This window comes from Helobdella robusta, assembly GCF_000326865.2.
Source record: "Helobdella robusta unplaced genomic scaffold HELROscaffold_4, whole genome shotgun sequence".
Classification (NCBI taxonomy): Eukaryota; Metazoa; Annelida; class Clitellata; order Rhynchobdellida; family Glossiphoniidae; genus Helobdella; species Helobdella robusta.
In genome coordinates, this window is record NW_008704902.1 from 4,473,844 (window position 1) to 4,488,453 (window position 14,610).

Consider the following 14,610-nt stretch of genomic DNA (forward strand, 5'->3'; position numbering starts at 1 on the left):
AAATAAAAATTATAAAAACCCGCTGATCACCCATGAAAAGCATAAAAAATACTTCTTATGAAGAAACAACAAGATCAAAGATTGATTGCATCGTCACGAAGAACATTGGAAATGTTGACAACATCAACAACCATGACACTAAAACTAATAACAGCAACATCACCAACAACAACAAAAAAAACAACAAAGACCTAAAAGCATAAACATTTCATTTTTAAACCTTCGACTCACGTTATCATATGGAAAGAGATTAATCAGTAGACACAAGTGGAGGGTGTTGTTCTTGGTCAACTAACTAATGACTTCTTCAGATACAGGAGTAATTTCAAAATTAAATTTTTTTTTTGCAAACAATCACGTAATAACTTAAATTACATAAATTAAATTTTAAAATATGATTCAACATTTTTCATATGAGGACTTTATAACGTTATGACAGGTTAGCAATTAAATAAATTTTAAACTTTATATTTGTGAATGTGTGTGTGTTGAGATGTATGTGTATGATTGCATGTGTTTGTGAGTATGTGTGTGTGCGTGTTTTAGGTCCTTTATCTATTCTCGTCATTCTTCTTTATCTTAGTCAATATTACAACCGTCATCAAGCTCGTTGTCATCATTTCCATCCCCATCGTTATCAAGCTCGTTGTCATCATCGTCATCGTCAAATGATGATACCATCGTGACACAACACACGTCGCCCTTGTAGTACAATAATGAAAAATAACATCGGAATGTTACTAACGTACATACGTAAGCTTGCACGTTTAATGTGTATAATTGTAAATTCGTATATAAAAATTGTATGTAAATGTTATACATTGATTATATATATTTGTAAACATTCACCTTTATGTATGCATTGGGCCTATGTGTCTAGATGCAATATTTCATCAATCGTGTAACAACATGAACATACGTACAGCAGCCAATCATCATATGTACTACCTACAATACCTTTAATACCCACTATACCCAGTACCTATGCGTTTGTGTGCACGTACGGTAAACTTAAACAACAACGTTGAAGCTAATGAGATGCCCAAAAATCTATTCAAACCTGTGCATTAGGCAATTGCTGAATGTATAATAAATTAATTAATTATTTAAACTAATATGCACACACATTCACACACCGCACACGCGCACAAATAGATGTACTAGATATACACATACACAATACATATTTACTTTTTATTTCAATTTATAGGTCTATGTTTATTAGATTTGACTAAAATTTTATAGTGTGATCTTATTTCGTCCAAGCCAGGCAAAGGTTGACAAGCAAAGGTTGTGACAAAATTAAAACGCAATTATAAAATTCTTAAAAAACTCTTTACATTACATATTTCTAAAAAAACGTTCTGTTATATTTATCGAATGAGATGATGCTTTTAATATTATATCATTAAAGCCATTTAAATAAATCATCTTATTAACTTAATGTTTATAATTAAATAGCTACATCATTGAACTATAAGACTTTTGTGATTGTTATTTAATCTGTAGAAAATATTCTGCATGTTAAATTCCAACAGAATGTATATTTTCTTTACATTATACAATGTCTTTTTTATCACGTATGTTACTTGTAGAGAAGAGACAACATTATTAAATAAATATCCTATCTCAATTTTGTGAACCTTTGAGATCCCTCTCTACCACTCTTAAAGATTCAATTTTTTATACAATGAGAAATAAAAATTATGGCTGAAAATTAAGCAGGTTTGTGAAATTTGTGAGAAGATAAAAGATGGGAGAATGTGTTAAGTATGAACTTCTAAATTATTTATTTTAAATGGTGAAACATTTTTCAGGAAGCTTTCGAAGCTTTCGAATCGATCGAATCATTGATCAAAAATATTTTACCAACTCATCACCTTTACAACAAGTTCACTTTTAAATAAATTTTTGGTTTTATTTCATGACCTAACCAAAATATCTGTGATGTTTTTTATTTAGGAAACAAAATTTGGAAAATAATAATAATAATAATAATTAATAATAATTTTTTTACAATGATTCACAAACTTTGTATACAACAAAAACTTTTTTTACATGCTTCAAACTTTTTAGGAAGAATCTCTGCTTCAGCTTCAACTTCTCCCTCAGCATCTGCATCTGCATTTCCATCTTCGACCTCTCAAGCCCCAGCCATTCAAATTAGGCTGCAAGAAAATAAAAAACGTGAAGATGGAGATGGTGAAAGGAATGTGGACTTTTCAGGGTTTGTGCTGCTAGCTTTTAAAACTTAAAAAAAATTAAATTATACTTAATTAAATTTTAGCTTTTTCTCATTCAACTGCTTTAAAATTTAAATTAACTTTTTATTTTTTTTATTAAGATGATTTCAAAAATTAATTATTAAAAAAAGAGATACTAGACTTCTTGAGTGACTACTAGGCAAAGACATTGAGACTCATCAACCAACTGCGTTATGTTTTACATATGTTATTATTGTAATAGCAATATAATATAAAATATAATTATTAGAATAAAATAATAAAATAATGGGCGTTGAGGAAGAAAGGAGTGAATGAGAGACTTGTTAAAGCTGTGATGCAGCTGTATGAAGGGGCAAAGACAAAGGTGAGGGTTGGAAGGGGGATGTCGGACGCTTTTAGTGTTAAGGTAGGAGTGCATCAAGGATCAGTGTTATCACCGTTTCTGTTTGCAATTGTGATGGATGTTGTGTGTGGAAATATAATGGAGGGGTTGTTATTTGAGATTTTGTATGGAGATGATTTAGTCTTGGTGGCTGATAGCATGGAAGAATTGCAGTTAAAATTTGACAGATGGAAAAGTGTTATTGAAAAGAAAGGGTTAAAAGTTAATATTGGTAAGACGAAGTTAATGGTAAGTGGGGAAGGTGGGAAGCGAGTGATAAGTAAAATAGACCCCTGTGGGGTATGTGACAGGAGAGTGAAGGCTAACTCGGTATTGTGTATAGGATGTCAGAAATGAGTGCATAAGAGATGTAGTGGTGTGAGGGGGGCACTGAAAAAGGTGGAAGGCACGTTCAAATGTAAGAAGTGTGTTCATGGTGTGATTAATAGGACGGACTCAAGGACGGAGTTCAGTGGTGGTATTGAAAGAGTGGAAAGCTTTGTTTATTTAGGGGTTAAGCTGAACGCGGATGGAAGATGTTTGAACGCTGTTACGACTAGAGTTCGTGTGGGAAGGATGAAATTTAGGGAGCTGGGTGGGGTATTGTGTGGAAAGAAATGGTCAGTGAAGATGAAAGGGAGGGTGTATAAAGCATGTGTGAGAGCAGCGATGGTATATGGTGGTGAAACTTGGGTGTTGAGGAGAGAGGAGGAAAATGTACTGCAGAGGGCTGAAAGAGCTATGGTGAGGATGATGTGTGGGGTTAAAGTGAAAGATAGGAGGAGTAATACAGAGCTGATGTCAATGATGGGACTGAATGAGGACATTGTGACATTGATAAGGAGATCGAGATTGCGGTGGTATGGACATGTGTTGAGAAGGGATGAAAGGGTCGGGATTAGGCGAGCGTTGGAGTTCGAGGTTGAAGGAGTGGTAGAAAGGCGTCGTCCGCGATTGGGATGGAGAGAGCAGGTGGAAAAGGACAGAGTGAAAGCGGGGTTGCGTGATACTGAGGCGAGTGACAGATGTGGATGGCGTCGAGGGGTATTTCGGTTTCATCATAGGTAGCCAAACGGCAACCCCGATCTCGGAGAAAATGTCGTCTAAACGTGTGTTGTTGTAGAATAAAATAATAATAATTAAATTAAGTAATAATGTTTTTTATTAATTAATGTGTGAAGTTGTGGCTTAATTATGCATTTGAAATAAAATAAAATAAGCTAAATATATAAAAAGTTACATATATTTTTTTTTTTAAGAATTAATTTGATTTCAATTTTAATTTTACAGTCAGAAGTCATTCACATTAACCACAAAAATACTGCAAAATTTGTTGAAGAGGCCACTTTTTACTAAAGATCCCCAGAAAACAAATGAATTTCTTCATTATTTCAACTCAAATATTAAGAAATATCTCACGAATGAAGTTAACAGCATACAGGTTTCTTTAAAACACAGTTAATATTTAGCTAGTAGTTTTTTGTCTATTTCAGAAATTAAGGCATAGCATAGCATAGAGAGTTATTGAAGCAAGTTAATACAAGATTTTTCTCACATCTTGCAAGTTGTTTAAAAAAATGTCTGATAGGTTCATGGGATAACAACAAAATTTTGTGTGTTTAATAATGCAACAGACAACAACAACAAGATGATTTTAAGAAAATTTTAAATTTCAGTTTAAAAAAATGAAACATATTGAAAGGGTATGGAAAAGGTGCTTATGAATAAATGATTAAGATAAGTTTTATAACAAACTGTGATGTCATGAGAGTTTCAGATATAAACAAGCTGGTGTGGTTGCATGACTGGTTTTGAAATGAAAAACTATTTTTCTAACATTTTAGATTTGTGCTTTAGATTTCAATTTTAGCATATAATGATTTAACATATTTTATTTTATTTCATCTATCCTCTATATGATTATTGAATTTTTAAAGAACCACAGATATGTTTTTTAATTTATTTTCATAGAAATTATTAGAGTCCAACCAGTCATTAAATGAAAACGAATCCGAACAAATTGCAAATTTTTTTAAAAAAGTTGGTCTGAGAGTTCCTTCGGCAGATGAAGTTAATTCTTTAATTTCCAGCAAATATTTCAGTGGAATTAAAGTTTGTTTTGCTACTTTTTTCATGTCTATTTATTTTTTTAATTATTGAGTGTTAAGTTTGTTAATTGATAATAATATATTAGTGATATTTTCTTTGAGACTGAATGAGGACATTGTGACATTGATAAGGAGATTGAGATTGCGGTGATATGGACATGTGTTGAGAAGGGATGAAAGGGTCGGGATTAGGCGAGCGTTGGAGTTCGAGGTTGAAGGAGTGGTAGGAAGGGGTCGTCCACGATTGGGATGGAGAGAGCAGGTGGAGAAGGACAGGGTGAAAGCGGGGTTGCGTGATACTGAGGCGAGTGACAGATGTGGATGGCGTCGAGGGGTATTTCGGTTTCATCATAGGTAGCCAAACGGCAACCCCGATCTCGGAGAAAATGTCGTCTAAACGTGTGTTGTTGTTGATATTTTCTTTCAGCTAAACGGAAATAAATTAAAATGTTTTTATATATTTTTATATATTTTTATATATCCGCTATGCTAAACGGAAATAAATTAAAATGTTTTTATATATTTTTTCAGGTTTCAATTAATGGCGCCAAATACGAAAGCATCAATTTATTTCTTTCAAACCAGAAAGTGTATGAAGAGCAAAACACTGGGTTTATCTTATCATTCAAATTCATCAAGGAACTTGTTGGAGACAAAACTGATGCAATCCTCTTGTGCAGGTTGAACAGAAAGAATGAAGTTGTCTTCAAGTGTTTCAGAGATATCTATTATCACGACTTGATGTGTGTGTTGCCCCAGAGTAGGACATTATAACTATTAAACATTTTAACTTTCAGTTCAACTTTAAAGAAATTAATCTTTCGAGATATTGGTTTAGAGTAAATTACTTTTTGTCAACAGCTAAAGTTTTGGAACCTGCTCTGCTAAAAATTTTGTACATGACCTCACTAGGAATGACTCTGGGCAGTGCGTCATCTTACGTCGTTTCGGAAATTTTGCATCATCCTTCGGATATCTATGTCCTCTCATTTGCTCTTATGACTCTCCTGTCTTCGTTTTTCTGGACGCAAATGAATAATTTAAAGTTGAGGCATCTCTGGTACAAGTGTGATTTACTATTCAAGACTAAATTAGCTGAAGGAAACAATTACTTGAATATTTTTGCAAGAAATATGTATCCAAAAATCTTCATGGAATCTCTTCTCGTGTACATTTTTCTGTTGAAAGAGAAGGATCATCTCAGTGAGACAGGTTATTTTGTGTCTGACTCCTCTGAGGATATTTGTTTTCCTTTCACAAATTTATCACCTATTGCTTGGAATTACTACATTCTTCTGAGCACTTTCTATGATGAAATGCGAATTTACTATTCAAAGCGGTTTTTTTTTATCTCAACGATCACAATGCAGTAATGCTAATATTATTTTGCGAATGTAGAATTAAGTTTACCAAACAAAATTGATTATAAAATTGAATTTTTTTTAAATTTACCTGATTCAAATTTTTTATTTTCAGAAACAGGTGTGAAAATAATCTTTACAATGAAGGATAATATAAAGCGCTGGTCAGAACAAGAGTTAGATGTCCATTTGTGGGAAGATTTCAGACTGGACGACAGCTTAAAAATATTGCAGTTCTTAAAATTGATCGAGGCTACTTCTGACTCCCTCATACATTTTAAAGTCCACGGCTTAGAAACGTCATCTACAATTTTGTCAACGAATCATTTTAAGTTATCATTAGATAATATATTTAAATTATAAATAGATTTTTGTTTTGGCTTTAAATGTTTCTTTGTTTTTGTACTGGTGGAAACAAAAATTAAGATGTAAATACTTTTGTAACATATTTTTTCGAATTAATGAAACTCTGAAACGTTTAAAATATCAATGATATATTTGTTTGATAATAAACACATTCAGATTTTTACAAATAAGATTCGTGAGTGTAATGCCATCATTTCGTGCATTCCTTCGCGTTCGTACAACATTTAGCTTCTAATGATGGTTGAACAATGAACATTCTTCCAATAAGTTAGAATTTAAAGTAAAGAATATGGGTAAGGCAGCTGTTTCGTTATTAGAATGTATTAACTGACATGAAATTGGTGCATATAAATAAATTGATGACCAACAAAACCGGTAATGAAGTACATACATATGAGGTATGCGATACAACCATGGGTATATTATATATATATATATATAATGGATGCAACGTGTACATGTGCACCACAGTCTCAATGACTGTTTATGTTAGCGCCGTAGATGGGTTGACGAACATTCAAAATTTCAATGAAGCTGCTTGGTGGAGTAACTGATTGGTGGAGATCATACAAGCAAAAATGAAAGCTGATTAATACATATGTGAAATTAAAAAAAATACGTATATATTTTAAAGTTAATAATAAAATAGTACAAAATACGATAAGTTTGATCAAATAAATGTTCGAGTAACATCAACTTAAATCGGAATTGCTGCTGAAATCTCAAATTAATAAAAATGCAAAAGATTGTTTACATTTTAAAAAAAAATTTTAAGCCAATTTCGCCTAGCGGACCACAAATTGTCGCACGATCTGGATTTTTTTTTTCGGAAACCAAAAAGAAATTCAGCAAAAAATACTTTCGCGCCTCGAAAGCAGCTTGTGGAGAAGTGTGAAGATGAGGAGGATGACGACGAGGACTTGGTTGAAAGGAGAGCATCTGAGGACATGTTGCAGCCCGTGTTCGGAACACTTTTGGCACGTTGCCTCGATGGATTCAGTCTGATCTGGTGGACCAACCCTACGAGGAGATCGTCTACACAGTGGTTGAACGCTGCCGATACTTCTATGAACTTGCAGTTGTACTTGCGGCACACAGATCTTCCCTCTTTAAGTGAATTGAAAATTATGTTTAGTTTTTAAATTTATTTCAAAATTAATCAGCTAGTTAAATTTTACAATTGTTTGCATTGCATCTTATTCGTGCAAACATAGAGTCGGCTGAATAATATTTTCAAAATTGCATTTAGATAGATAAAAACAGAATTTCTATTTGTTTGAAGGAACGTTATCTTCACTTTCAGTGATTAGCTTGGTAATAATAATTTATGATTCAACTTTAAACTTTGAACCGAAAAAGAGTAATTCAAATAAGCTGCCGAACCTTCAAAGGTAACTTTTCTAGATCTTACCAGATCGCTTTTGTTGGCTACCAAGATGACTGCAGTGTCAGTTCTGTGGCGAAACTCTCTCAAGAGACTCAGAGCGAAGTCGAATGATTGTCGGTCTGTGATGGAGTAACAGACGATGAAGGCATCAATCTCCGAGTATTGTTGAGAGTTCTGCGGTTTATAAATTTGTAACTTTTTCGTTAAAATTACTGCTGGAAATGTAAAATTGTAAAAGAGTAACAATTAAGCTTAAAAATCAGTATTGCTTATATTTATTAAAAATATAATCGACTTGTTTTAAAAAATGAAAAAATGCTCAATAAATTAAAAAAATAGGCATGCAGAACTTTGCTAAGGAAAAAAACAATTTAAAGCATTTTCAATTGAACTTCCAGCCCAGCAATTGAGATAAGAACAATAAATTGAAACTCCACTTGTGTCTGTGAGCAACTTATTTTCAGACACTGCAGAAGAAATTTATGCTAACAAGATACAGTACCTTTTTAAGTAAATGTTTGTAAGCTAAAAAAGCATAAATTAGGTGAATGAAATTTTCTATTGATTCAAAGGCAACGTGCATACCAGAAATTGAATGATGGTGCATTCCAGCACTGGGGGCACTTAAACTTGAAGAACAAATTGCACGATACATCATTTGTTAGGCAGGTTTGAAGTGGCTTTCTGATACTCAACTTTGAGTTTTTGCTGTTCCGCTTAGATATAAATCAATATTTACTCGAAACGAAACTGAACAACTAACAATATTTCAACAGATTTATTTCCATTAAATTTTGGTTAAATTAGTAATTTTTTCAAATTTTTATATTTGATATTATATTATCATCCGTATAAAAATGTAAAATGCCTGAAGAGAAAATAAATTTTGCGAGAAATGCACTAACTGGTCCAACGAAGTTGCTGAATTATTTTGAAAAAATGGGGTCTAATTGGAAACAAATGACACAGACCAGCGAGTAAACAAAATAATGAATGAAAAAAATGACCAAAATAATGAATGAATAAAGTAATGTTATAGAGTAAACAAACTAAGAGTGAACAAACAAACAAACAAAATGAACGAGCCAACAAGCAGGCAAGCAAATGAACAAACAAACAAACAAGAAAAACGAACAAACAAACAAACGATGTTGTGCTACTGCTGGTGTGCTACTCTGATAAAGTATGCAATTTGTCCGACGAAAGAGAAAATATATCGATTGATCCTTAAGCCCAATAAAAAAGTTAAATAAAATAAAACATGCTCTAACTAGTAAATGCTTAATCCAACATGCCGTTGAAACAACTGTGCCTTATAATTCTTATAAAATTCTTAAAAATAGAAAATATTGAATGAAACTTTGATGAGAAAATTTACTAAAGAGTATGATTATGAAAAAAACGATGAATATTGACCAACAAACAGATGGAATAAAAAGTGGATATCTTCTTGAGAGGCACGAGTGCCATGTAACGCGTCGTTGAGTGCCACAATAACACGGAGACGTGACGGAGTGGAGCAATTCAGTCAAACTTTAAAAAATCGTGATACATAAAAATACAAAACGATACAAATATCCATTTATCACTCTCTTTATTATCACCAACGATGCAACCACAGCCATGACCACAACAACAAAGAATGTTTTGATGTTGTAGAGAACATTACACAAGCACTAGGACTGGAAAAAAAGTTCCATTGATTAATCATGCTACGTTGTTATTTTCATCTATCAATGACTTATCGTCTATCAATGATTCTGATTGGTTAATCATTCTACCCCGTTAATTGTTGATTTCTGCTGATTGTTTTCACTAATTATTCCAATCATCTGCATTAATTATTCTAATTTAATAACACTTTCCACTAAATAATAATTATATTCCATCAAAGTTTGAGCTATAAATAACTTTAACTGCAAACTGTTTACATTTAAAATTTTGTTGAACGATACATTTCACAGAAACAATCAACAAACGAATTTGAAGAATAAAATAAAAATAAAAATTAAGTGATTACAAAAAAGTTGTTTCACTTAGTTTCAGATGCAGACTCACCATTAGGCAGGCACACAGCATCTCCTTCACTGAGTGTTTGTCTTCACAACATTTCAACAAAAAATTTTCCTACTTTGTTTGTGAAGCATTTGAGACAAATGTGATTGCATTTTTATGTCAAAACACCAGAATGTTGTTAACCAGGACGCAGTGAATATTTCTCAAACTGTTACTTTTCAGCATGCGATTAATAAAACTGATTTAAAATATTTGTACAAAATATATTAAAACGTCAACATTTAAGCAAAAGTTTTATAAAGTAATTTTGATCAAATCACGTGAAAGAGCTGAATTTGTGCCTTCATATACACACGCACACACACACACACACACACAGATATAGACATACACACAAATATAGACACACACACAGATATAGACATACACACAAATATAGACACACACACAGATATAGACATACACACAAATATAGACACACACACAGATATAGACATACACACAAATATAGACACACACACAGATATAGACACACACACAAAGATAAAGACATACACACAACACACAAATATAGACACACACAGATATAGACATACATACAAATATAGACACGCACACAAAGATAAAGACATACACAAAACACACACAGACACCACACACACACATACACACATGCAGCACAAAGTATATTTTTTGCAACACACTCAGACAAGTACATTGGAGCTAAGGAAAGTGAAAACCACCCTAATGCATGCACGCAGATATAATTGGACGTGACCGACTCAAGATGTGTTCATTTGTGACTATAAGAACATGCGATGTGATGTAAGAGACTGCAACATCATGCAACATCACTCGGATATCATATGAGTAGTATGAAATAATCAATATATGAATAACATTGAATGACAAGTTATAAAGCAACTTTCAAAACATAATCCGTCATCGTAATTAAAACGTTACTAAGGGTCATACAGAACGTTGGCGCGTGTTGGATCATAACATCAACAGGAGTGATGTTAGCTACTGTCACTTAATGTTACCTGACAATACGATCACACTGCAGTGCATAATTGAGTTTTAATTTTTTAAATTTGTACTCTTATAAATAGCAGACAGTGAGACGACGTCTAGTGAATTTTTTCAGATCTGAGGATAAAGTTATCTCCCAACAGATTTCAAATTTTTTCTCTCTTCTAATTCAATTTTGTTCCTCCTAAGAAAAAGGAAAAAAATTGAACAAATGCTTTTTTAAAATATTTTTCAGTGTGTAGATATTTGTGATATTCAGACAGACGAGGGGAACACTTCCCGATCTGATGCTACGACCGGACTGACAGACCAAAGATGCCACCATCTTGCGTTGGCTCTATCACCGAAATATCTCAAAATTTTGGTGCTTATACTCTTCATTTCCTGTCTAACTTTTCAATTGAAAAGGACCAAAGGTTGCTTTCCGTGGTCAACCCCGAGTTTGAAAATGACTAGAAATGCTAACAATAGTATTTATTTTATAACGATGATGATAGTAAGTAAAAGTAATAATAATAATAATAACAATAATAATAATAATAATTTTAAAAATAATGACAATAAAAAAGCTATACATATTTAAAGCGAGATGCTATTAATATTATTAAATAACAATGGCCACGAATGAGTTAACGGCAAAAACTATTTCGGGAAAATTCGTGGATGTCAACGAAAGATTTTGTTTATTTTTCAGGATATAAATAATGTAGCGCATACATTTTATTAAAAATTCATGCCATTGTGGAGACGTGCTTGCACGGGAAGTCGACATTTTCATCGGCCAAATTAGTTTTATGTGGCTTCGTAGTTTTGTTAATTAGTTGGTCTATATTTAGTTTGCAGCATTAAAATATCATATCATCAATGGATATTATTTACACCAACCAACCACACGTGCATAGCCACATACACGAATACACACAACATTGTTTACCTTATCTGACGTTTAATTTAATATTTACAGATAACATTTTTTTTTCAATTTCATTTTTCATTTTTTCCATGTTCATCTGAGTTTTTCAATGTTAATGAACCTTTTTTTTCTACCAACTTCTTTGCTCTGGTCAATGACCATAAGAATTTTAAAACGAATTGCACATAAAATAAATTAGATATGCACAACAAACTTTATTGCTTTCACGCGAATTCAATGTTTATAATCCAATGTACAAGTGAAATGTGTTCATATATTTTTTACAACTATGAGCAACTTCGTCAAAATAGCACCGACAACAACAACAGCACCGACAACAACAACAGGAGGCAACTAGAGAATGAATTATATAAAAACAACGACGATGTTAGCGTAGATGTTGAATAATTGGATAGCAGAAACATGAAAGGAGGACGGACAGCACTGGTTAATAGCAACAACATTGAAGAAGCACCAAACAACATCAACAACAGCTTGCACCAACAACAAAAAACATTAAACAACAAACATCAACAACACTAACTAATAAACAACATTAAACTGCAACAACATTGAAAATTGACAACATATTCTAAAACAACAAAAACTAAAATGCAGCAATGCTAAACAGCAACAATGTTACACAACAAAAACACTAGACAATAACAACATTAGCCGACGATAACATCAACAATGTACGAACGAACAGAAGCAACACTAAACACGATAGAGTCTCAAAATTGAAAGGAACAACATTCTCAGCAAACATTTAATTACGCCGTATTAATGAAATAATCTGGCATCAATCAAGTGCATTGTTGTAGTATTTTTAAAGGATCAAATTACAGTTATGCGTGCTTTTAGCTTGCATCTGATTGCCATTTAAAAGGAAATTGTACTTCGAGTCTTTTCTTCAAACTTTATTTTTAACTGCTTTCCGTGACGTTTAGTTATGGAACGTAGGTACGTAAGAAGTCAAAATATAACAAACAATCCGTTGAAGAAAGATTCTGTTTCTTTACTTCTGTTCATTTCTCGTTAATTCCTCGCTCACGGTTTGTTTATTAATACATTTTGATTTCTAACCGCTAATTGTTATCGCACTCTTTCTTTATTTTTCGTTTTTATATATATATAAATATATCATCTTATTTCTGCTTACATTCGCATATTCATAGGCAGGCATGATAGAGTCAAATCAAAATATAAAAATGTTTATTCCTGACCTGAATTAGAAGACAGTTTGTGAGAATCTCAATCATTCGTTTGTACTACAAACTTATAATTGTATTCTCATGAACACTGGAAAAATAAGACGAAATTATGAATGTTAATTTCCAACGTAATTCATTATTTGACCGCTTCGTATATTTTTTAATTTTCTGTCTGATTATTTCGTAACAAGATCATCATCATCACATAAACAATTATTATTACAGTGAAAACACTTTCTTCATTCTTCAAAACTGCTGTTTAAAAAGATCGTGCTGAACTAATTTTGTAATCAGTCTCTAAGCAGTAAAAATGTTAAATTCTTGAAGCGAGAATCCCATTCGACATGTAAAGTAAATGTTCCAAATTTTCACATGGAAGAAGTGAAGCAAGCAAGCAAGCAGTTTCTCAAAGACCACACTTCTACACCAACCGCCAGCTTGAGTAAAGACACACGTATTCACTTCATCTGAGACGCTAAACAATTCAACCGACTTGTTAGCGGAATAAACCTTAATCAGTTTTCAGCATTTTATGAAAGGCCAACATTTGTTGCGGTCGGTTTTATTAATCAGCAAAATATTTTTTCATTATCATTTGGTGACAGTAATTGATTTGATAGGCATCTTTAAGAATTATAACTAAAAATGGTATGTGACAGAAATGCTAGATTTAAAAATCATGATCCAAGCGGGTTTGTTTTGTACACATGTGCGTACGTGTGTTTTTGGGCTTGTACGACGTTCGGTTGGTTCGGACTGTAAATGTTTAATGTCAAGATATCGATTTGCATCTGCAGTTTATCTGCGTCAACTTTTTAATATCAGAATGTCCTTTCTGTCCACTCTCAGACTCTTGCTATCATACGTGTAAAATGCTGGCAGCGATACACACTTATACAATACACCAAGAAAAATGACGTCATCGACATGAAATATGCAGACGGACACCAACGTAACATACAACGTAGGGACAGAACAGCGAGCAACATATATCACAGTTTAATAAATAACAAAATTTAATTAAAATCTCAAAAAAAAAACAACGACCCCAAACAAGAACGACGCAACTCCAAAAGAACACATACCAAAGAATATTCAACTCAAATTTCAGCCATTACTCATATTTCCAACTCCTTATTAATAACATACTTCTATGGATCTAATATATTTATACATATATATATCCATGCATACTTCTAAATGGTATTTCCCTTTAAAAGTGCACACGTGTATGATGTAGTTACGAGAAAGAGGTTAACGAGGAAGATGAAGATGAGGATTGAAGTCCGGCTTTGTCAGGTGTTCGTAGAAGTAACGACGCCGCTGTGATCGGCTAATGACGCCTGTTTCTAATAATAATAATAATAAAAAAATATAATAATGGGAACATCTTTTATTTTTCACCATAAAAAAACAGACAATGATAAAAAAATATATAATATATATATATATATATATATATATATATATATATATATATATATATATATATATATAATGATAAAATTTTTAAAAATTGTATAAAATAATATTAAAGGTTAAGACCATTTTGCTCATTGTGAAGTTAAGTGCAGAACGGTGAGATATATTTAATTAGCATCATAGC

The 14,610-nt window shown here is 32.4% G+C and overlaps 2 protein-coding genes across 2 annotated transcripts in view; one reads left to right on the top strand and one right to left on the bottom strand.

Annotated features, from left to right (window-relative positions):
* Positions 1-432: 432 nt before the first annotated feature.
* Positions 433-6,439, top strand: HELRODRAFT_162533 (hypothetical protein; the record flags this gene model as incomplete). The annotated part of the gene is made up of 7 exons (XM_009024712.1): positions 433-439; positions 2,077-2,227; positions 3,898-4,048; positions 4,579-4,719; positions 5,247-5,475; positions 5,577-5,927; positions 6,192-6,439. The coding sequence occupies 7 exons, from the start codon at positions 433-435 to the stop codon at positions 6,437-6,439; spliced, it is 1,278 nt and encodes a 425-aa protein (XP_009022960.1).
* Positions 6,440-7,199: 760 nt separating this feature from the next.
* The window catches only part of HELRODRAFT_67160 (hypothetical protein), a gene marked incomplete at both ends in the record, with an annotated part of 25,331 nt that continues 17,920 nt past the window's right edge, over positions 7,200-14,610 (bottom strand). Inside the window, 2 exons of the mRNA XM_009024289.1 lie at positions 7,200-7,549; positions 7,826-8,024. Of these exons, the coding sequence (XP_009022537.1) occupies positions 7,200-7,549; positions 7,826-8,024 (549 nt within the window). The remainder of the gene's footprint in view (positions 7,550-7,825; positions 8,025-14,610) is intronic.